This window comes from Lepidochelys olivacea (assembly GCF_965140295.1).
Source record: "Lepidochelys olivacea isolate rLepOli2 genome assembly, chromosome: 2".
In the NCBI taxonomy this organism is placed as follows: Eukaryota; Metazoa; Chordata; order Testudines; family Cheloniidae; genus Lepidochelys; species Lepidochelys olivacea.
Genome location: NC_140412.1, coordinates 88,606,156 through 88,631,393, shown reverse-complemented (window position 1 = coordinate 88,631,393; position 25,238 = coordinate 88,606,156). Strand labels below are relative to the sequence as shown.

At 40.8% G+C, this 25,238-nt stretch overlaps 1 protein-coding gene and 1 pseudogene across 8 annotated transcripts in view; one reads left to right on the top strand and one right to left on the bottom strand.

Moving 5' to 3' along the window:
• Nucleotides 1-25,238, bottom strand: part of PTPRM (protein tyrosine phosphatase receptor type M) — a 685,790-nt gene that overhangs the window by 419,489 nt on the left and 241,063 nt on the right. For all 7 annotated transcript variants that reach the window (XM_084621210.1, XM_084621211.1, XM_084621214.1 and 4 more), the window contains exons 3-5: nucleotides 20,503-20,774; nucleotides 8,277-8,355; nucleotides 4,001-4,116 (exon numbers count right to left, since the gene is read on the bottom strand). In XM_084621210.1, coding sequence (XP_084477336.1) covers nucleotides 4,001-4,116; nucleotides 8,277-8,355; nucleotides 20,503-20,774 — 467 coding nt within the window. The remainder of the gene's footprint in view (nucleotides 1-4,000; nucleotides 4,117-8,276; nucleotides 8,356-20,502; nucleotides 20,775-25,238) is intronic.
• LOC311516858 (small nuclear ribonucleoprotein F pseudogene) lies at nucleotides 11,819-12,087 on the top strand (annotated as a pseudogene). The gene has a single exon. The product of its transcript is annotated as a small nuclear ribonucleoprotein F pseudogene (transcript).

Here is a 25,238-nt window from a genome sequence, read left to right as displayed (position 1 = left end):
CTTGCCATTGGAGGGAGGGTTCTGCGTACTAGTTGGGTGAGTACAGTATGCAGAAACCTCCCTCCAATGGCAAGGACTAATGAAACCTGCACATTTAAATTTTAAAATGTAGTCACCAGGTGGCCACCTTACTATGTGTGTGCACACACGTGCTAGACGTCCCCCCAAAGCAGCGGCATTTTGGACTTAAACCTCCATACTGTTCAATGGGGATGTTCACAGCTCTCAGGGATATTGTTGCAGTCTCTCTGCAGACTGAGGCAGACATCACTGAATCATAGAATATCAGAGTTGGAAGGGACCTCAGGAGGTCATCTAGTCCAACCCCCTGCCCAGAGCAGGACCAATCCCCAACTAAATCATCCCAGCCAGAGCTTTGTCAAGCCTGACCTTAAAAACTTCCAAGGAAGTAGATTCCACCACCTCCCTAGGTAACTCATTCCAGCATTTCACCACCCTCCTAGTGAAAAAGATTTTCCTAATATCCAACCTAAATCTCCCGCACTGCAACTTGAGGCCATTACTCCTTGTTCTGTCATCTGCTATCACTGAGAATAGTCTAGATCCATCCTCTTTGGATCCACCTCTCAGGTAGATGAAAGCAGGTATCAAATCCCCCCTCATTCTTCTCTTCTGTAGACTAAACAATTCCAGTTCCCTCAGCCTCTCCTCATAACTCATGTGTTCCAGTCCCCTAATCATTTTTGTTGCCCTTCGCTGGACTCTCTCCAATTTATCCACATCCTTCTTGTAGTGTGGGGCCCAAAACTGAACACAGTACTCCAAATGAGGCCTCACCAATGTTGAATAGAGGGGAACGATCACGTCCCTCGATCTGCTGGGAATGCCCATACTTATACAGCCCAAAATGCCATTGGCCTTCTTGGCAACAAGGGCACACTGTTGACTCATATCCAGCTTCTCGTCCACTGTAACCCCTAGGTCCTTCTCTGCAGGACTGCTGCCTAGCCATTCGGTCCCTAGTCTCTAGCGGTGCATGGGAGTCTTCCGTCCTAAGTGCAGGACTCTGCACTTGTCCTTGTTGAACCTCATCAGATTTCTTTTGGCCAATCCTCCAATTTGTCTAGGTCCCTCTGTATCCTATCCCTACCCTCCAGCGTATCTATCACTCCTCCCAGTTGAGTGCCATCCGCAAACTTGCTGAGGGTGCAATCCACACCATCCTCCAGATCATTAATGAAGATATTGAACAAAACCGGCCCCAGGACCGACCCCTGGGGCACTCCACTTGATAACGGCTGCCATCTAGACATGGAGCCATTGATCACTGCCCGTTGAGCCCGACAATCTAGCCAACTTTCTACCCACTTTGTAGTGCATCCATCCAGCCCATACTTCTTGCTGACAAGAATACTGTGGGAGACCATGTCAAAAGCTTTGCTCAAGTCAAGGAACAACAGGTCCACTGCTTTCCCCTCATCCACAGAACCAGTTATCTCATCATAGAAGGCAATTAGATTAGTCAGGCAAGACTTTCCCGTGGTGAATCCATGCTGACTGTTCCTGATCACTTTCCTCTACTCTAAGTGCTTCAGAATTGATTCTTTGAGGACCTGCTCCATGATTTTTCCGGGGACTGAGGTGAGACTGACTGGCCTGTAGTTCCCAGGATCCTCCTTCTTCCCTTTTTTAAAGATTGGCACTACATTAGCCTTTTTCCAGTCTTCCGGCACTTTTCAAAGATAATGGCCAATGGCTCTGCAATCACATCCGCCACCTCCTTTAGCACTCTTGGATGCAACCATCCGGCCCCATGGACTTGTGCATATCCAGCTTTTCTAAATAGTCCCGAACCACTTCTTTCTTCACAGAGGGATGGCCACCTCCTCCCCATGCTGTGCTACCCAGTGCAGTAGTCTGGGAGCTGACCTTGTTTGTGAAAACAGAGGCAAAAAAAGCATTGAGTATATTATCTTTTTCCACATCTTCTGTCACTAGGTTGCCTCCCTCATTCAGTAAGGTGCCCACACTTTCCTTGGCTTTCTTCTTGTTGCCAACATACCTGAAGAAACCCTTCTTGTTACTCTTAACATCTCTCGTTAGCTGCAACTCCAGGTGTCATTTAGCCTTCCTGATTTCACTCCTACATGCCCGAGCAATATTTTTATACTCATCCCTGGTCATTTGTCCAATCTTCCACTTCTTGTAAGCCTCTTTTTTTGTGTTTAAGATCAGCAAGGATTTCACTGAAAAGCCGAGCTGGTCGCCTGCCATATTTACTATTCTTTCTACACATCGGGATGGTTTGTTCCTGTAACCTCAATAAGGATTCTTTAAAATACAGCCAGCTCTCCTGGATTCCTTTCCCCTTCATGTTATTCTCCCAGGGGATGCTGCCCCTCAGTTCCCGGAGGGAATCAAAGTCTGCTTTTCTGAAGTCCATGGTCCGAATTCTGCTGCTTTCCTTTATTCCTTGTGTCAGGATCCTGAACTCGACCATCTCACGGTTGACTATCTCACTGCATCAGTTATAGTCTGGTAATCCTTTCAAACTTCTCCCCATAACAAGAAGGGTTAGATTTCTTTTTTTGTGTCATGAATGCTGAGATTCTGATGTAATCACATAGCTCTTGGGGCTTGGGCTCAAACCCTAGAAGCATGAGTATTGTTCACTCCGATAGAAATACAAAACCAATTAAGGTTTCAGAGTAGCAGCCCTGTTAGTCTGTATCCGCAAAAAGAAAAAGGAGTACTCGTGGCACTTTAGGGACTAACAAATTTATTTGAGCATAAGCTTTCGTGAGCTCACAAAAGGTTATGCTCAAATAAATTTGTTAGTCTCTAAGGTACCACGAGTACTCCTTTTCTTAAAACGAATTAACTGATTTCTCTGGGTGTCAGCCATGGTTAGCCATTTACTCACAGGTAAAACCTTCTCTTCCATTGAGATTGTTTTACCTTTTTTACCACACTCCACACATTTTAATTTTTTCTGAAATCCCCACACACTTGGTGCATTTCATAAATTAAAGATACACAACATAAAAGGTTTGAAATTGTTTGGTGACAGAACCTCCCTAAAACCGAAGTTCATCTCTCTCCCCGCCATCGACTATAACTTTAATTTTCCCTACCCCATCCTGCAATTTTATCTGATTATCTCAGACACTGTCTTTTCCCTCTAGCACTCAAGGTCTCAGAGTGTCACTGTTGCCATTATGACCTGAGGTAACTTAGATTTTTGGTGTTTCCCCACTTCAAGGTTCAAATTCAGACTGATGTGTGAAGCAGAAAAGGGACAATTCTGGAGGTATGGCATCATGCAGACAGCTAGCTTCGGAAAACCCAGTGGGAGAGAAAGAGATCAAGTGCAGAACATTTTTGTTTGACTTAGGTTTACATATACAAATAGAGAAGGCTGGTTGGACTGAAAGCAAAGTTAGGAAAAAGTCCACAATTTAAATCAAGATTGGAAATCTTTCTAAAATATACACTATAAATCAAACAGAAGTTATGACCCTTATGCGGAGTTTACTGAGGTGAGGAGATATGGCCTGTGATATGCAGACAGTCAGACTAAATAACCATAATGGTACTTTCTGTCCTTAAAATATATGAGTTTATTCAAAGTAATTCTGTTTTAACATAGGGCATCCTATGTTGGATATAGACAGTGCTATAGAGCATTCTGGTTAAAAGATGCAACCCAACATCATCACTTACAGCTTGGTCAGTCACAGCAGCTGCTGACAAAAGGCACAGCTGTTACTATGGAAAAAGTGAGCATTTACCCTTAATTACCACACAGTGGTAACAGAGCTACCACAGTGTTTCTCCTTCTGTGTTCACCCACTCATAATTGATGTGTGAGGAAATATCAGATACTTCAAAAGAACAAATACCATGGAAAGGTTCAAATCCATTATTAAGGCTAGTATTGATGAGACAGGAGCTATAATATCTCCTCTTGTGCCACTCCTTGGGATGACAGAATCATACTTTCATAGTACAATGAGATTTTTGAAAGAAAAGAAGTTACCTGTAACCACAGCCGGTCACCTGTATTCGTTTTACCATTGGCAGTGCACTGAAAAGTGGCAAACTGTCCGGCATTGACTTCCACACTCTGAAGACGCAGGAAATGTGGGGTTTTGGCTGACGGAAGAGAAAAAAGGATAGAGTTATTAACACACAGTGTGACTGGGATGGATTCATACTGGTTTATTACATATATACTGTTTTAAAATGTTCCAGTAATAAATTTACATTTGAGAAAAACATGCTAACAAGTGTTCTAAATATTTGATTCTAATTGTAGAAGATACTATATACTGTTAAGTGAGCTTTGTTCCTTTTTGCATGTATCTGGGATACAACAAAAGAGAAGGGTGCTTTCTTATTGTTCCTGCTGTGCAAATTATCTTAGCTCAGCAGCCTTCTTGTATTAACACTTCTATATTAATAAAGATTATATTGAAATCTAATTGATGTTTTGAACAAAAACATATTAGCTATTTATACCAGCAACTAGACCAGAACAGTGAAAAGTTAAATTATGTTGTCAAGGAAACTACTTTTTCCTTTTAACTAGATACAATGTGAGTAGATAACGCATTTTAGCATGATTGTTTGGTATGCTAAAGTTCTAGCATAACATTTCCACCAAGAAGAGCTATGTTCTTTAAAGACAGCTCTTCTGAAGAATAGCATAGGAAAACAAAACACAGTAGCTGCTGCATGGTAAAACTTATTTCCAGTTTACACTTGGAGATCACCCCACAATAACAGAAAAGCAATGTGTCTGCAAATACTCTTTCAGTAAGACACCTATATAAAGAAGAAATATCTCAATTTCACCTACCTGGATAAATGTAGTATATTGTTTTTTGTTTTTACTAGAAAAAGTCAATTGCACTGAAGAAAAAAAAAACCCAGAAATTAGAGAGAGTATTCTCTCTGAGAAAGACAATAGTTCCAAACAATCCAGCTCCCAAAGAAGTCAAGAGGAATCTTTCCATTGACTACTGTGGTAGTTGAACTAGGCCTAGAATACTGCTTTCAGTTATACTCAGCTCAGTACTAGAAATATTTCAACAAACTGAAGAGACCTACCAGATGACCAACATTATTAAGGTGATAACTTAAAAAACAACATTAAAATAACTTTGTAGGCATAACTTGGGGAATCATAAGCATTACAGGGGATATAAGAAAGATCTATATTAATTCAAGAGGAACACTCATTTAAGGGTCACACAAGGGATTATACAATAATGGGGAGAAATTTTGGATGAATACTATGAAAAATGTCTCTATGGAGAAATCTATTAGACTTCGTAATGGAGATTTGATCCTGCTCCCATTCTAGTCAATGGAAAAATTCCCATTGACTTCAATGGTGCAGGATCAAGCACTTGTCTCACAAGCAAAGTGGTGGAACCACATCCCTTTAAAACCAGACTAGGTAAAGAACAGATAGGCCCCACACTAGCAATGAGGGGACCAGTGGGGCAGCTAGGCTCCACATGGGCAATGAGAGAATTAAAGAGAGCCTTTAGACCCAGTTGACCCTGGACCATTAACGTGTAGCCAATGTCAGGCGTGGAGAGGGGAATTCAAAGGAAAAGATGTAGGCCTAGTCTACACTAGGATTTTTACGTTAGTGTAGTTACAGATTGCTCAGCAGTGAGAAAAATCCATGCCCCTGAGAGACGTAGCTATCCCAGCCTAACCCCCAATGTAGACAGTGCTAGTTTGACCAAAGAATTCTTTCGTCGGTCTAGCTACTGCCTCTGCTACTGCTAATAAGCAGAAGGCAGGTTTGCGAGGAAGCAGCCAGGAAAGGAAGCGCTGGGACATGCCTTTCCTGCCTGCTGCAGCCCAGCAAACCTGCCTGAAGGCAGAGAAGCAGTGGGGAGGGTGGGCCACAACCAGAAAGCCAGGACTTTCTATGGGGAGCAGGGTCCTTGGGATCCTTGTGGCTGTACCTCTCCTCATGGTCTCTGGGAACTGTTTAAAAATTTGAAGATAATCACTCTTAGTTTATTTATTTTGGCAACATTGTAAAACTTGGGAGAGTGTATGCACAGCATTATCGGTTTTGCAAAAAAATTTAGACACTAACAGTTCTAACACGATATTTTTAATTTTTTAGTATACACTATAACTGTTTTGATGTTTATAATGAATTCTTCATATCCTAAATTAATTACTTTACTAAAGAATTGTTTCACTAAAGTAATTAGGTTTCAACATGAATTTCATTGGTTATGCTAGTACATTGCACACTGTGGGGTGTATTCTGCTCTCTGCTTTAACAATAAGTACATTCATGCTTTGAGGATTGATCACTATAAACGCACAGATCAAAACTCAAATATTTTGCAGGCAAAATTATTAACATGACAAAATACTACTTAGCCTATTTGAATTACAGATACAAATTCAAAATGCAGTTTAAGCACAAATACTGTAGAAGCAACATGAGAGCCTTCTACGTTTATTAGAACTAAGTGAATCAGAAATAACAGAGCTGCTGATTCTGCATAGCCATCTTCACATTTCAAGATGTTTCTATGTCTTCCTGCCACTAAACTCTAAAACCATTTTTATGAGGCATTCCAATACTCAACAATAAACTACATTTTATTTTAAATGACACAGTGCCTGTTTACAAACCATTAAGGATACCTGCAGGAATAGTATTTGCCAGTTACATGCAGTCTCCCACCCCATCAACCTTATGCACAATAATAGGTTACAATCGTCAATTCAGAAGATTAAATATTAATATATCTTTTTTAGTTGAATTTAATAAGCTTTAACAATTCTAAATAATTTTAGTTTACTTGGGCAGTTTGCTGAAAGTCATGACAAATTACTACATATAAAGCATTTTATTTGTAGTACTCTTACAGTGCCACTTTTCTTTAAGCACTTACGTATATGTATGGACTATAAATCTTTAAGCTGGGGAAGAATATTACAGGAAACTCATTTTAAACAAATAAAAATGTGCATAACTTTATGCTATAGACCCAAATAACAGTGCTGTGCAAAGTATATTATGCAATGTTGCATAACAAAGCAACAAACCCACAGCCAGTTAAGTGTTCTGGTTGAAAAGGTCTCAAGGAAATCACAAGTGTTCATTTCTTCGCTACTCTACCTGCAGCCACATACCTCAATCTGTGATCTTTGATAAGCAGGGTTGGCATGGGTCAGCGTTATTATTATTCGCACTGGAGTAACACACAGAGGCCCCAATAAGGGATTGAGAGCCCCATCATGTTAGGCACTGTACAGAACTTGAATAAGCAATCATCTCTACAGCTATAATGTACAGCATCTTAATGCTTACAATAGTTGCTTGACAGTCAACAAATGTTTATAACACTGGAATTGTTATTGACATTTCCTGTTTCCTTTGCTTTAGACATGGTCATAAATATAAAGGGAAAGGTAAACACCTTTAAATCCCTCCTGGCCAGAGGCAAAACCCTGTCACCTGTAAAGGGTTAAGAAGCTAAGATAACCTCGCTGGCACCTGACCAAAATGACCAATGAGGAGACAAGATACTTTCAAAGCTGGAAGGGGGGGGGAACAAAGGGTCCTGTGTGTGTGTGTGATGCTTTTGCCAGGATCAGAGCAGGAATGCAGGTCAGAACTCCTGTAAAGAGTTAGTAAGCAATCTAGTTAGATATGCGCTAGATTCTGTTTTGTTTAAATGGATGATAAAATAAGTTGTGCTGAATTAGATGTATATTCCTGTTTCTGTGTCTTTTTGTAACTTAAGGTTTTGCCTAGAGGGATTCTCTATGTTTTGAATCTGACTACGCTGTAAGGTATTTCCCTTCCTCATTTTACAGAGATTTTTCTTTTACTTTTTCTTTAATTAAAATTCTCTTTTAAGAACCTGATTGTTTTTTCATTGTTCTTAAGATCCAAGGGTTTGGGTCTGTGTTCACCTACGCAATTTGGTGAGGATTTTTATCAAGCCTTCCTCAGGAAAGGGGGTATAGTGTTTGGGGGGATATTTTGGAGGGGAGACATTTCCAAGTAGGCACTTCCCCTGTTATTTTTGTCAGACACTTTGGTGGTGGCAGCATGAGGTCCAGGGACAAAAGGTAAAAGTTTGTACCTTGAGGAAGTTTTAACCTAAGCTGGTCAGAATAAGCTTAGGGGGTCTTCCATGCAGGTCCCCACATCTGTACCCTAGAATTCAGAGTGGGGAAGGAACCTTGACAGACATATATTGGAATATTGTCTCAAATACATTTTAGAAAGATGGTTCCAAAATAATATAGGCACTTACTGCACGGATGTCCCAAAACCTTCACCTCATCAATAGCCAGATATCCTTGATGACCTGAAGTGACCACTTCAAAAATAACCTGAGAAGTGAAGAGAGAAGTTCAATTTACAACTCTGTAATTACACAGTGGAAAGAAAGTCTCTTATATCCATTAAATTACTATGGAAAAATAAGACAACTAAGTATTTATTTAAATAATATGTTGAGAACTCATAATAAAAAGCCAAGAATGCATCTTTCAAAAAATTTAGGACCAGAACATAAACAGAACATAAACATTTTCACAACATTATTCCCCACTGGGTTAAACAACACACTAAAGAGACTCCAAAAGATATTGGATCTACAAAGCAGTCAGATTAACTTTTCATTTTCTGCCCTTTATAGTATAAACCTGTTTATATTTAATACATGACAATTATATGGTATAGCCACATTTCTGCAGTGAAGTGTATCAGACATATGCATGGCTATTTTCATGAGTGCATTAGACATGCTCTTAATCTTCCACCTACTGTACTATGTTAAGTAAAGCAGATCATTGGCTAGAGTTTGTTTGATGACTATAAATAGGTCACAAGATAAATGGACTGCTCTTGTCAGCTGAATTAAGAGCATTCAAAAGTAAATGTCTCCAAATTTTGGCAGCCCTTGCTTTGAACAACTCAAGTCTGTTTCTGCGGAACAGGAAAAAAATATGCCAGTGGCATTAATGGGTACTTTCTCAAAGTAACGCTCAGGACATGCTAGCTCAAATCCTGCTATTTTTTAAATACTGCTTTTCTTTGGAAATTTATCCCTAATTGTTTTTCTCTACTGTGCTCAAGAAGCATACAAAAAAAGTTTGGAAGACATTTCACAGGTATACTCTATATCTGACCTTGGAGAAGTTGCATAAAAACACAAGTGTACCCCCATACATGTTCTGGGGGGTCATTTTGTGAAGGAGCTACTGAAAGGACCCAGCTTACTCCACAGTTATGCATGTGCATTTGATGGTGAATGCCTTCATTAGATGACAAGGTTTAAACACAGTAAGTCAGATTCTGATCTCAGTTACACTGGTGGAAATTTACAATGACTTCTGTGGAGTTATTTCATATTTACAATAGTGTAACTGAGATTAGAATTTGGCCCAGTATTCAAATTGTGTATCTAAAAAGTTTGCAATTATTGGCACCTGACACTTAAATGCTGCTTTATATGCATAAGTGAAAATCTGAATGCAGAATGGAAACCGCATGGTAATTGTAGGGGATTTTAATTTTATATCCCAGGACAGGTATTGCTCTCCTTGTATGCAGCACATCCTCACCCTTCCCCTATTCTTTCTACTACACTTGTCCTCCCCTACTAGCTCCCTTCTTTGGCTGTATTTTTACACCATTACTAATTATTTCTGAATTTTTATCAACCTCATTTAAAAAAACAAACAAAAAAAACCTCATGAAGCAGATTATAACTCCTTCATCCTGTATTTCTTGTGAAAACCATGTACAGTTTTTTCATCATTTTCCACTTGATGAGTTGCCTGATCTGAAGAATGTAAACATTTTCACTCTAGGCTCTCAACTTTCCATTTCATCACAGCTGACACAACATCTGAAGACAATACATGAGGTATATTAGTCCAAATAAAACAACATTCTAGCGCAGCAAGCTGCACTAAACATGATAGTCCTTTGTTTCTTTGGAAATTATTTTGCTGCCTTATCAGTCAGGAAACAACTGGTTAAAACACTGATTTCAGTTGCTCATGAAACACTATGCTGAATGTCTGGCTGAGAGATATTTTACATCAGGCTATTCTTCAGATGCCTGCCAAACAGGAAATAGTGAAGTGGTTTAACATCCCTCCGTCCCTGATCCTGCCTGCTTCAGTGAAGAGCAAAATTAACTTTTCATTTCTGCCACTTCCCCTTCTATATGTGAACAAAGAAACGGAGTTTGCTTACCATCATAATGCTTATGAGTGAAAATGTGCTGTTGGAGATAACTTGCCAGTTCCAAAGAACAAAAGAAATAAGTAATTTTTATCTCTAATGCATAACCTCACTTACTCACTTCTTGCCTTTGTTGTTACAAAGAAATTACAATACTTTTAGTCAAAAGGTGGACCGTACCTCATTATATACACTTTGTAATTCACATAATTTAAAAATATCTATTTGAAAAAGAGAAGGAAATAAAGTATATTAAGTCTACTTAATGTAAAGATATAGAAGAAGAAGGAAAAAAATCAATAATCTTGCAGAGATTTCTATTAGTTTTACATCCCAGGGCAGGTATTGGTTTCTTTGTTTACAGCACATCCTCATTTCTCCCCTATGTATATAGTATACTCTTCTCCCCATAGCTCTCTTCTTTGACTGTATTTTACACCATCACTCTCCCCTACTACTACCATCCTGCTTCCAAATTTGCACATAAAGTAGAATTTAAGTGCCTACTGCCAACCTGAGCAATCTAAATAAGGATGTCTTTCCATGCCAAACATTGAAAATGGGGCTTACAATGTTTAAAGCTAGTTAAATTAATTGTATTTATGCAGATTATTTTGTCCTATTTCTCTGACAATTGCCCAGCAACTCTGATTTTAAGGGAAGGAGGTCAGAGTTGATGACAGAATCTTACTGATATGACTTGGGTCAAATGTCTGCTTACTGTTGGACATGTAACTAATGTGACAAAGTTCCCCCTCTGCCTTGGTGGATCCTGAGCTTACCGTCAGATTTGCTTGCCTCAGAGATTCACGGCAGCCCTCAGTTTGGCCACTTTTGCCACTGGCTCAAACCTGCCGTTCACTCAGCTAATCTCATCACTGGCCAGCATGGGGAAAAGGAAGGAGAACAATCCCCACAGTCTTTGCAGGTCCAACTAGTGGGTTGGGGGACAGGCCAGGGACCTTCCCCTCTGGTGAGACCCCCAGTTCAGGTCAATTCTTCCTATATCCAACAGGGAGTTGGGGGACCCCGGGCCTGCCCTCTACTCTGGGTTCCAGCCCAGGGCCCTGTGGATCACAGCTGTCTACAGTGTTTCGTGTAACACTTGTGTAACAGCTACAACTCCCTAGGCTACTTCCCCATGGCCTCCTCCCAACACCTTCTCTATCCTCACCACAGGACCTTCCTCCTGATGCCAGATAGCATTTGTACTCCTCAGGCCTCCAGCAGCACACCCTCTCACTCTCAGCTCCTTGCACATCCTGCTCCCAGCCCCTCGCACGCACACCACAAACTGAAGTGAGGTCCTTTTTAAACTCAGGTGCCCTGATTAGCCAGCCTGCCCTAGTTGATTCTAGCTGCTTCTTAATTGGCTCCATGTGTCCCAATTAGCCTGCCTACCTGAATTTGTTCCAGCAAGTTTCTTCTTGTTCCGGAACTGTCCCTGTTACCTTACCCAGGGAAAATGGACCTGCTTAATCTAGGACTAATATATCTGCTTTCTAACACTCCTGCCTTTCTCTTAGACTCCAGCGGGCGCACATGCGGCCCTGTGAGGAATTTTTGTTTTTACCGCTGCCCATGCCAGGCAGCGTTACCATGAGCTTGCCCCTGAACCCAAGCCCTTCCTGAATGGGCTGACAGAGAAGCCGGTGATAGTGAAGCTGAAGTGGGGGATGGAGTACAAGGGCTACCTGGTGTCTCTCGACGGCTACATGAACATGCAGCTTGCAAACACAGAAGAATACATAGATGGTGCATTGTCAGGACACATTGGTGAAGTTTTGATAAGATGTATCAATGTCCTGTACATCAGAGGAGTAGAAGAAGATGATTATGATGATGATGATGGGGAGATGACAGAATAAGTTTGTAGATTTCTTGAAAATAAAGATCAGTTTTTCACATAAAAAAACAACAACAACAAAAAATAAACAACCCACCAGTCTCCTGTAGCCATCTGGGCTGACCCTGTCATATAAAGTTTAAAACAAAGCAATTTTTAAAACTTGGATGACCCAGCCAGAGATGCATCTTTTTCAGAATTTCTAGTAATAAATTACATAATTTAACAAGGATTTTTTTTTAGCCCCTGGGACATAGGGCAATACTTAAAAAAATGTATCAGTTTCTAGTTTTAAATGTATTAAGCCCAACCGATGCCACATATAAGCCACATGTGAATGTGAGTGTGACATTTACTGTACAAGAAACTTCACTCTTTGTCCTTCCTGATAAACTCTAAAGTACAGGGTCTGAACCAAATTCCCAAGCACCAAGTACAGTACATTCAGGTAATGATGTGATTGACAATTTCAGCCAGTTTTGGAAAAACAGGATGGATCTAGTAGTTTATATTCCCTAAACTCCTCATTTATAGGGAAAGGTATTGGACAGTAAAAAGGGTAAAAGCCAACTTCGTGTAAAGTTATACCTTCAAACTCATGTGTGTGGTTACTAGAAAGAAATCTAGAATTCCCACAGAATTCTTATTCCCTCTCAGCCCTTCGAATTACTTAAGAGATGATGTTTAAATAAAGTACAATAGCCTAAAGACAAGTGTACTCTACTAAAAATATTTTGTATCTTTCTTCAAATTTCATTTTTTATTTTAAAAAGATGTTTGTTAGTTTTTTTAAATCAAGTTTTATTACAGCCCTTTTTCTGCATTTCCAGACTGAATGAATTAGAAAGCAAATCATTCAAAAAGAGGGCAGTGAGTATAACTAAGGCCTTGTCTGCCCTACATAATTTTGTTGACAAAATAGTAGCGGTTTATACACTACAATGCTCCTTCCATTGACAAAACCGCTTTGCTGACAAAATAAAACCACCCTGACAAGAGACGTAGAGCTTTTTGCGACAAAGTTAGATTGACAAAATGACAGTGTAGACATGGCACTTAATTATATCACTATAAATGGCTTCCAGGAGGTGTCCACAATGCCCACCCTGACTGCTCTGGTCAGCGGTTCAAACTCCACTGCCTTGCAAGCATGTACATAGGCATCTGCCCCTCCTCCTTTGAGGACCTGGAAATTTCTGAAATTCCACTTCCTGTTTCCTCAGCGTGGAGAGTTCACATCAAATCTTCTTAGCTGATCATGGTGGCTCCATGCAGCAAACACTCTCCTGCTAGGAGTACACCTGAATTATTGGGTCTGCTGGGGAGAGGAGGCTGTGCAGTCCTAGCTCCGCTCAGCCATAGGAACTTTGATACCTACGGTCAGATTTCTCATGGCATGTTGGATAAGGGCTATGAATGAGACATACATTAGTGTTGTGCGAAGATAAAGGAGCTGAGGTTGGCATACCAGAAGGCAAGGAAGACAAACCGTCGCTCTGGTGCTGCACCAAAGACTGCTGCTTCTATAAAGCATGGTGTCCACCTCCTCGACAGCGACCCCACCTCCATCACCAAAAGCCCTGTGGATACTTCATCGGGGCTAGAGACAGTGGAGAGCAGACTCAACCCCGAGGATGAAGTCATGGATGAGGAGGTTGAATTGGAGGACAATGCAGCGCACATGGCAGGGTCATCCTGTGGTGTGGCAAGTTGGGACCTCTTTTCCACTTTGGAGGGGGTCTAGCCAGTCTCAGCAGGCCACCTCCGGCATTCATGATGCAGGAGAGGCGAGCTCTGGTAAGTAATCTTTTTGAGTTGATGCTACTTGGTTATATGAGGTAAAGCTGTCCTTTGCTTTGTATATTCTAGAGGTGGGTAAAGAGATAGAAATGTACAAGACGAGCTGTGTTTGAGTGTGCTTCACATTCCCCTGTGCAGCTAAGCAGTGCAGCAGAACAGTGCACCGAGATTTCACGGGAATCCTCCTGAGAGATCTCTAGGAAACTTTCCTGGAGGTACTTGTCAATCCTCTGCTGAAGGTTCCTTGGCAGAGCTGATTTGTTCTTTCCCCCATTGTAGGAAATTTTGCCGTGTCAACTGGCAGTCACTTGTGTAAGGACCAAAGTGGCACACAGGCAAGCAGCATAAGGAGATGCATCCTTGCTTATCCTCAGGAATGAGATATCGGTTTCAATGACCCCTGCCTGTGGAAATGGTGGCAGAATTTACAATATTGTCCCTAGTCTTCTGCAATGATCCTCTTTAAAAACCTTCTAGGCCCTTTGTCCTATATTGAGGCAGCCCCGGGCCAAACTCACCACGTTTAGGGCATTTGCCAAGCTGTGTGCTTACCAAGGGACAGTGAGAAACTGATTCATATTTAAAAAGAGGTGCACTAACAATCATGCTTCTGTTTATTGTGTCTTGTGTTTCTGCAGATGTGTCCTTTAGGGGAACCTCCTACACACCTGCAAGTGCCTACACCAGATTAGGAAGCAAATACAGAGGAACAAGGAGGACACGTTTCAAGAGGTGCTTCTATCCTCAGAGGTAGAAAGATAAGAATGCAGGGCATGGAGAGACACTTTAAAAGAAAATTATAAAACAGACAGGACAGGACAGGAGAGCCAGGAGCAAATTTTAATGGGCCAGGAGCAGATTATAAAAGTGATGGAGGAGATGTTGAAGTCCCTAATCATGCTGCAGGCAGAATACATGCATGCTCGGCCCCCCCTGCAGCCAATACAGAACTGCTTTCCAGGACCTGCTCAAACTCCTCCCACACATTCCTTGCAGCTTCCCAGCCCATCTTGGTACCATGTTCACTCCACCCCCTCGGGCAGCTTCCAAAATGATAGCTGGACTTACACACAACTGGAAGAGCCCACAGTGCCCTTCATTGTTATCTCCCTTCCCATCAAGCCTTTTGTATGTGCTGTTAATTGGTATTTAATAAAAACATACTCTCTGAAAGATAACCAGTCTTTGTGGTCTCCCACACACGGTGATTCCTGCTGAAATTAATACGCAGTTGCAATTTGATCATTTGCTGACTACATATCATGGTCAGGAATCATCAAAATTTTCATGGAAGGCAGCAAGTTAACAAAATATGGAGGAGTGCTGTAGAGAACGACAAATTACTGGTGCTCATTGTCATAATGGTGCCTCAAGATTCCCTGATTCAAATAGCACCGTCGTTGTGCCCCGCCAATACCCCTGGTATCTGGCTGCTCAAAATCACTCATCAGGTGATCCGTTACTGCGCTCCACTCCAGGGGAAACTTTTCACCCTTAGCCTCGCAAATATTATGGAGCCAGCTACTATGGCCATGGGAATGTTTTCTTCATTTAGGTCTAACCTGCCATAAAGGCAGTGCCTGTTTTTAATCTGCCTAAGGCACATTATACAGGCCTTCTCCACCTGCTCAGCGTATTGTTGAAGTGTTCCTTGCAGCTGTCCAGGTTTCCCATGTAAGGCTTCATGAGCCATGGAAGTAAGGGGTATGCTGAGTCTCCCAGGATCACTATTGGCATTTCAACATCCCCTATTGGAATCTTCTGGTTTGGAAAGAAAGTCCCTGCTTGCAGTTTTCTGTACAGGCCAGTGTTCCTAAAGATGCATGCGTCATGCACCTTCTCAGACCACCCCATATTAATGTCAGTGAAACGCCCTCAGTGATCCACAAACCATCCAATTTCATAGAGAAGTACCCCTTTTTATTGATGTACTCAGTCGCCAGATGGTCTGGGGCCAAAACTGAGATATGCGTGTAATCTATCGTCCTGCTACAGTTGCACATATTGTGCAAACCCATCCACTATTTCACACAATTGTGAGTCACAGTCCTTTGTAGCTCTGCACACTTGTGTTAACACAGTCCCAATGGTGGACTTCCCAACTCCAAACTAATTTGCCACTGACTGGTAGCAGTCTGGAGTCCCCAGCTTCCACACAGTGATCACCACGCACTTCTCCACCAAGCGGGCAGCTCTCATTTTGGTGTCCATGCACCTCAGTGCTGGGGCAAGCACCGCATGCAGTTCCAGGAAGGTGGCTTTCCGCATCCAAAAGTTCTGCAGCCACTGTTTGTCAACCCAGACCTGCATAATGATGCGATCTCACCACTCAGTGCTTATTTCACAAGCCCAGAAATGACGGTCCACAGTGTGCAACTACTCTGTGAATGCCAAAAGTAATCTGGTGTTGTTTCTTTCCATGGTACACAGAAGGTCAGGCGTCTCTGATTCCTGTTCACATTTGGAGCTCGTGACATACTGTATGACCAGCTGAAATGTGTTCATAACAGTGACCACAACAGCAGAGAGCAGTGCAGGATCCATCTTTTCAGAAAGAGATGGCGGGTGCACTTCCATTGAAAAATGCCATGAAACGCAGTCCATGGAATGATGGGACCAAAAAACCTGCATCATTGGACTTTGAGCCCACACCCATGATGCACTGTTATCCACTCTCCCTTCCCACAATTCCTAGCTGCAGAAGGTGGCAAGCAGCACAGTAGGATAGCTACCCACAGTGCACGGTTCTCACTGTTGACGCTAGAGCACTAACTATGGATGTGCTCCACCAATAGAAGGAACGTTGTGTAAAAATGCGTGTAGTGAGGCGGTGTGGCTCCCCACTACCCTGGAGAGGGATGAGCCCATCCAGCTGCCGGAGTGGGCAGAGCTAGGGAGCTCTGAGCCCGGCCCTCAGAGGGTAAGGCAGCGACCTGAAGTATAAAAGCTCACCCTCAGAGCTCACTGGGGGCCCAGCTGCTGGGGAGGCCAGATGCCTCCAGCTTGGCCCGCGACTGGGAAGCCCCCGCGGCCCAAGGTGCACGCCAGGACTGGCCCGATTTGCTCTGCGCCCGCTACCCGGAGGAGTTGCCGGGCCTGCCACTTGCCCATTACCCTGAGGAACCCCTGGTACTGGATGCCCTGGAGGATACCATCTGGACCCAGGTACCCCAAGAGGAGGAATCAGGAAGTAGCGGGGACAGCTGACCATAGTCTGGCTAAGGAACTGCCAGAACCTATGACAGTGTGTTGCGGCCAGGAGCCCCACTGACACAGCAGTGGGTCTTCTGCTGCTGCTAGGGCCCCGGGCTGGGATGCAGTAGAGTGGGAGGGCCTGAGTCCCCCCTGCCACCCAACCCTTGGGTGGCAGTCTCCCCTTCTTCCAGGTCCTTTAGAGGCCTGGGCCTGCTAACATTGAACTGTTTGCTCAGCCCCTGCCTGAGGGCCTGAGCTACTGACTTGGTTGCCACGCCCTGATCCAGAGCCTGGGCCTGCTACTATTGAACTGTTTGCTCAGCCTCTACCTGAGGGCCAGAGCTACTGGCCTATTTCTACATACTGGGCCTATTTCTACATACTGTTTGCTACTGCTCAGCCCCTGCCGGAGGGCCTGAGCACCTGACTTATTGTTGCCCTGCCTTGACCTAGGGTCCGGGCTTACGGTGCTTGTTTCAGTTGCTGCAAGGGCCGCCAAGGGAGACACCCGCGGCTGGACTAATTTCTCCAAACATTATCTGTGTGTTGTGAGCTGGTGTGGCTCCCCGCCGCCCCAGAGAGGGTCGAGCCTCGGCTAGCCGCTATACAATGAACAAATGATGTAATTATACCAGTTTTTGATTGTCAGGGTAACTTGGATTGACAAAATTCCATAGAGTAGACAAGGCCTTAGCAGTTATGTCTAACTGCCAATTTGCAATGTTAGCTGAGAAACTCACCAACCTGAACTCAGCGGAGGGGGAGGGGCATTGTATCTCACAATCTGTGGAGTTGTACAATTCCTTATGCTTAAAAAATTAAAGCACATTTTAATACTCCACACTGATCTGACAACATAAAATAACCCTATGAAATAACAGATTTTTCTCCTATTAAAGAGGTAGCAAGCAGGTCATATATACTTAAAGAAACCAGATCTTTTATTCTGTTGCCCTCTGCTGAAAACACGTAAGCAATACTTCCTGACTGGTGCAGCTCTAAGGGAGGGGCAGGTTTTAAGTAGCAGCAATTAGAACAAGAATTAATTGAGGAATTAAATACATCTTAATAATCAGAATACTTGACAATTTAAGTTTAAATGACAAGTAATTAACCTACAATTAGTTTTGGCAGATGCAGGTTATCAATGTTATTTATATATCTAAAAAAAGAAAAGGAGTACTTGTGACACCTTAGAGACTAACCAGTTTATTTGAGCATAAGCTTTTGTGAGCTACAGCATGATGCATCCGATGAAGTGAGCTGTAGCTCACGAAAGCTTATGCTCAAATAAACTGGTTAGTCTCTAAGGTGCCACAAGTACTCCTTTTCTTTTTGCGAATACAGACTAACATGGCTGCTTCTCTGAAACCATTTATATATCTAGTACAGTAGTTTGCCATGTAGGGTGAAACCTACACAAATAATTACCTGGTACAAAGAAAATGTATTAAAATGATTACAAGTACAGGCTCTGAGCACAGTAAAAAGTCATTTCTAAATGGAAACCTGACATAAACGGTACCAATAACACAAATAACTATAGGAATACAATATAACAAAATGTTAATTATTAAATCTTTTAAATGCTCTGCCTCTGTTTATGTTAATAAACAAGATAAAACCACTTTAAATACCAAATAAATACTAAAATGTTGGACTAGAATTGGATTTACTCCACAATAATCAGTCTTGCTTTTATTCAGTTAGCATTAGTGGGAGTTACTTGCCTACATTTTTCATGGATCATCAGGAAAATAGACTCAAAAACGTTTTTAAGAGATCTGCATTGTACAAATACCATTCCTTTAAAACACTAGCATGTTAAAACATGTAGCCTGTGTTCATATTTCTGTCTTCATTTTGATTTTATTTGTTGGTAGGTACCCTGTGGGTGTCCTATTAATGGACTGGAAGTGTATAGCACTGTCATGTAGCTGGGTATTGCTACAATTATAAAAACAAAAAAACTAAACTATTGTTACATTACCTAGTCCATCCCTATCAATGCAGGATGTTTTCCTGCAGTTCTTATTTATTTGTAGATTGTCCCATCATCTTTTATATATGCCAAATAATGGGCTTCCATCATTATTGTTGCAAGACCACTGCACATTCTGCTATGGAGGTTTTTCCTGTCCCTATTCTTTCTAGGAAGTGGGGCAGAGAGAAGATGGCTGACGCCTTGTGAGGAGTAATAAGTGCTAAGTAAGTAATAAGTGGTCCCTGGGAAAGACACTCAAGTTCTGGATAGGATGTGAAAGACTCAATTCCCCGGGAATTTTGTGACAAAAAACGAAGGTTAAGGAGTTCACTAGAGGGGAAGCTTTAAGAGCAGTGGGACCAAGGTAGGCAGTGATGAGTACAGAAACAGCTGTGGAGACTGTAATTGTGATGGGGAAACTGAGGAGACTGTGTCAGAGATCCTTGAGGAAGCGGATGCAACCAAAGAGGCAGGAGATGGCGCAGCAGCTGGGGACAGAGAGATAGATCCTCAGCTGGTGAAATCAGAGTAACTCTATTCAAGTCATTGGAGCTACATCAAATTACAAAAGCTGAGAATCTTCCCCATAGGCTGTGACCAAGCCTGAAAAGCCAGATTGCCGTTATCTAGGGAGCCTGAGCTACAGGCTTCTGTTAAACTGGTCCCAGAGGAGTGGGAAAGGCTATTTGGAAGTATCTTGATTCCTCAGACTTCAATTAGCTAAAATATATTAGCTGAAATTTGATGCAGATTATATAGATAGAGAGAGCACATGAATGTCTTCTGATATTGCCTGTATCTCTATCAACATGGCATTTTAGCTTCATCCTAATGGTACAGGAATATTTTATTAGAAGTTTGTTAAAATCCCCTTCCCCCGACATCCTTTTGGGGTGTGGGGTGTACATGTGTGTGATTGTGGAATCATGGTAAACTTTCCTACAGAGGGGTAGCATCTTAAGAAACGGCAATGTTAAGCTCCTACTACTTCACCCTTAGGCTCTAATCAGAAGAATGCTGCTGTAATCAGGTGTTCTCAAAAACTAAAATTACAAACTGAAATTGCAATTCAGGCCTGTGAACTCAGACGCATCTGGTTCTAGAGCCACAATTGAGCGTTATCAATATAAAACAAATCAAACAAGCCTAACACTGTAAAATTTTCCGTTACTAAATTCTAATGTTCCTGATGTACAGGTAATGGGTGAAATCCTGGGCCATTGAAAACAATGACAAATCATCCATTCTTAAACATTAAAATATGCAAATATATATTTAGCATCAACCACAAAACAGATTAATTAAAACAAACTGACCAACATAACATACATTCGTTTTTACTCACTAATCAGGTCATCTTAGCCTGCATTCAGTCTTGCTGATGACAAAAAGCAAGTTGTAAATTTAGGCTGCAAATCTGTTCAATGTGAGAAACAAAATTTAACAAATAAAATGTACCTGATAGAAATTAGGCCAAAAGGTGCTAATTGCCAGCTCTGCTCTGTTCCAAGTGCCAGTAGCTGCTCCGGACATGTTCCAGATGGGGTTACCAAGCGGACCATTATTGACCTTCACATAAACATTCAGAGAACCAGGATTGGACCCACTCTTGCTTGAAACGTAGTAATGGAAATCGATACAATGCGTGTCATTTTCTTTTAGGTGGGGTAGCAGGAGGTGAGCTCTTTGTTCAGCAAACCTCCCAGAAGCGTTCACCAGCATGAAAGATCCTGCAAAACAAACAGCCACAGTCTCAGCCACAGGTTCGGTCTGTTTGCTGCCACCATCATCCCCTATTTAAATACGGAAAATAACAATTCTGCTCTATGTCCAATCATAGCACTTTGCATTTATACCAGGCCTTTCATTCAAGGATCTGAAGGACCTTTTCCAAGTGTCGTATGTATTGTAGAAGCATGGTAAGTATTATCTTCCTGATTTGACAGGTAGTGGCACAGAAAGGCTACCTGACTTGCCCATGGCCACATGATGAGTCAATGGAAGTTAGGAATAGAATCCAGTGTCCCAGTCACTGCATCATGTGTGGGTACATGACTCCCATTGAAGTCAAGGTGAATTATGCATGCACAAATGACAGGATGATCAGGCCAAAGATCTCCTGAATCCCAGGCCCCTGCTCTAACCACCACCAAACCACACTGCCATTTTTGAGACTGATGACATTTGACCTTCATCGAGGTGACACTTCTGGCCTACCAAGACTGTGGAAAGGAAAAGATCAGACATGCTAATTAAGCTTTAAAAAAAGTGGTTTGTGTTTGAATTTCTAAGTAAAAAACAAACTAACTAACAGATCAGTAAAGTGTAAAGGTTGCACTCCTAAAGCAATTAAAACAGCATTCACATGATCTTAATCACCCTGCAAAAAGATTCTTCATTTCATCAGTAACAAACCCATTCCATTGAAGCAAAAATTGGAAGAGATCAGTTTAGTGATGAATAGATACAGAACTGTAACTGCTGTACAGCTCTTTGATTAAATGATACCAATGTTTTTTTCAGAAATTCATATTTCTGAATGAAACGAAAACTTAAACCCTACATGGACGCTTGTCTACCAATACTTATGTTATTGTTCCAAGGATGGACTTCAAATATGATTGAATGAATAATCTGAGTAGAGGACAAAGTGACTGAAGATCATTTAAGATAATTTAAGTTCCGTTATGTTCCCCCCAAACAAGAAAATGAATATGTCATTGAAACTCTGAGGTGTAAACGGACGATCAAGTAATTTCACAAAAATAAACTAGGACTCATTTTGCCTAAGCAAATCAGGTGGCTAAGTCCCATCTTTAGAAACGATTATAGGAATTTAGGAGCCTAATTTCCATTGATCTCAATGAGACAGACTCCTTAAGTAATCTTTTGAAAATGGGACTTAGGCACACGTGGAAACTTTACTCCAGATCTTTCATGTGTCTTACATAGATATACAGATTAAAGAACCTGGTTTCCTAGCTGTGTTAAACTATTCTGGAAGCAAAAATCCTCAAATCATTTTCACCCTAGACAAAAATAATACAGTTTCCAAAGTTGATAAAAACTACTATAAGCTGCAATAATGAGGGATCTGAACTGATTGTGTATTATTGACTCCTTATAAACTATTATTGCATAATATGATCATGTAATAGTAAATACTTTTACACATTGGGCCAAGGCCTGTTTGCTTTATTAACATGAATGGAAGTCATTGGGATTAAAAAAAAATCTGGTTATAATTTCACAGTTTCACAGTTTTCTACATTCAAGTATTAAGAACCATAAAACTCTTATATGACTACATTAGAATCACTTAGTTTTCCAAAGCTTGAGTAGATGAGTTATATATGACTTGAAACACATGAACAATCATCACTGGACTAAGAAAAGAGAGATACTGTCAACCCATAGTGAAAAAGACCTTTGAGAGCCAACTTTTTAAAAGGAAAAAAGCAAGCAACAAAGAACTTTCCAGTAAACAGAAGTCATCCTATCGGTTCCATTTAGATAAGGGATGTGATTCTCTTTATAAGAAAAGTGAATCTTTAATGAAAACTAAATTAAGTTATAGTATGACATTTAGATGAGCTGTTTTAGCTGCTTATCTAAAAAATATTTGGCAATTTTCTTTCTAATTCATGAGGCAAGAAGTAGCTGAGAATAAAATAAATTCAGCCTTTTAAATTGTTTGATTAACGGTTTCAGGAAATGAGATACAAGTGGTGTAATAGAGCCATGACAGGTAGCCTGATTCAGAAGGGTTTTTTGGGACTATTTGATTTGCGACCTGTGAAGGTCCTAATGACCAACAACTTTGAAGGGGAAGCCATCTTTTTGTTCAAGGACCAGTATACAAACTCACAGTGCAAACTTTTTATATAGATTTAAACAGTTTAGGGACATGAGGATTGTCTAGTTTGACCTCCTGTACAATACAGGCCTTTACATTTCATTCAGTTACCCCCTGTATTGCACCAAACATCTTGTGTTTCACTAAAGCATAACTTGTTTTTGACTAAAATTTATCTTCCAGAAAGGCACCCAGTCTCAATCTGGAGACATCAAGAGATGGAGAATTTAACACTTTCCTCAGTAATTTGTTCCAATGGGTAATCACCCAACCGCTAAAAATGCATGCCTTATTTCTAATGTGAATTTGTCTGACTGTTCTTCTTATGCCTCTCTCTACTAGATAAAAGAGACCTTTAGTACTTAATATCTTCTCCCCAGGAAGGTACACTAATCAAGTCACCTCTCAGTATTGTTTCTGATGACCTAAACAGATTGAACTCTACATCTCTCACTGTAAGGCATTTTCTCCAGACCTCAAATCATTGTTGTGTCTCTCTTCTGCAGCCTTTCCAATTTTTCAACATCCTTTTTAAAATGTGCAAACCACAACCGTACACAGTATTCCCGTTTGTCTTGCCAATGATATATACAGCAGTAAAATTATCTCCCTACTCTTAATCACTACTCCCCCATTTATTCAACAATCACATTAGCACTTTTGGCCACAGCATCACACTAGGATAGTATGTTGAGTTGCTTGTCAACTATGACCTCTAAATCTCTTTCAGAGCCAGGATGCTATCCCCAATTCTGTAGGTATGGCTTTGTTCCTAGATATGTGACTTTGCACTTGGCAGTATTAAAATGCATTTTATTTGCATGGGCATAGCTTACCAAGCAATCCAGATCACTTGTTGTCATCGTTATTTACTATTCTGCCAATCTATGAGTTTAGGGACATGATAACACCAATGTTATCAGCAATGACTTTATATTTGTTTCCAGATCACTGATGAAAATGTTGAACAACATTGGGCCTAGTACCAATCCCTGTGTAACCCCCTTCCCCAAAACAGCTCTCGTTGATGACTTCCAGTTGCCAACTACTTTTTGAGATCTGTCAGTTAGCTGGTCTTTATCTTTATTAATATGTGTATTATTGATATTGTACAGTGCAAATTTTTTATCAGCACCTTCTCTGATATGAAAAAAATCACCTTCAATGGTTGCAAAATGACATACAACAAATTTAAAATCAGGGGTAAACAGAAGCAACTCCATTGAAATCAGTGCAAGAACAACCATGGACAACACATCTGAGTTTGGTCCTTAATAAGTATATCTAGTTAAATCTTGCATCTCCCATCAGAATAATCTCATACTATTAAACTGGCAAAGTTTGGACAGAAAACATTAAATACATTTTTCTTAAAACATAGACAGTGTATACGGGAAAGACAAATGCAAACTGAACCCATTAAAACATTTTCTATTAAGCTTTTCAAAACCTAATCAACTTATCTTCAAAGGTAAGTCATGTAGAAATTCTCTCTCTCCCTATCAACTTTTAGTATTCTCATCTGTTACATTGATTGCTAAAATATTGCTCTGCCAGATGGTTATATAAATATTGTGCATGTGGATAAATTAGATAAATTAGTGGATAAACACTCTTGTTTTGACTGCAAAAGCAAAACAGTCTTGACTTTCTCAGCTACAAAGAATGAAAAATTATGGCATTCTTTGCAAGAGAGATAGCATTTCAGCTCTACAGAAAGGTTTATCACATATTGTACAGTATACAGAAGATGCAATATGAGAATGGTACTGCATTAAATTAATGTGACTGCTCATCAGTATCATCCAGACAGAAACATGCATTATTAAGAAGAGATCACCTGTAAGAAAATAGGAAATTTATTGGGTTACCAAAAGGAAAAATATAATACTCAATGTGCATTTTTAGTAGAAAAACATTGCAAATGTGCCAACAGCTACAGAGTGCTTGGTTTACAATAAATTATTTGCTTAGATATAATGCTCATGTTTAAATATGAGGTTTATTATGGTAATATAAGTCAAAAAGTTTAAATGTGGTTTCTAGTACGAGACACCTAAATCCATATTTAGGCACCTATATGTAAATGAAAGTGGCCTGCTTTTCAGAGGTGCTGAACACTAACAGCTCCCACTGAAGCCAACAGGAGTGCTCAGCATCTGTGAACAATCAGACTGCTTTTATTTCGGTGTACATATTAGTCACCCATGTATTTTGGTCATCCCTGTCAACATTTTGACCAGAGAGTCTAAATAAATTAAATAATAGATTAATTTAAAAACACAAAACAGAAAAACATAAATCAGTGGTTGAACAATTAATTGTTTTCAAAACATGC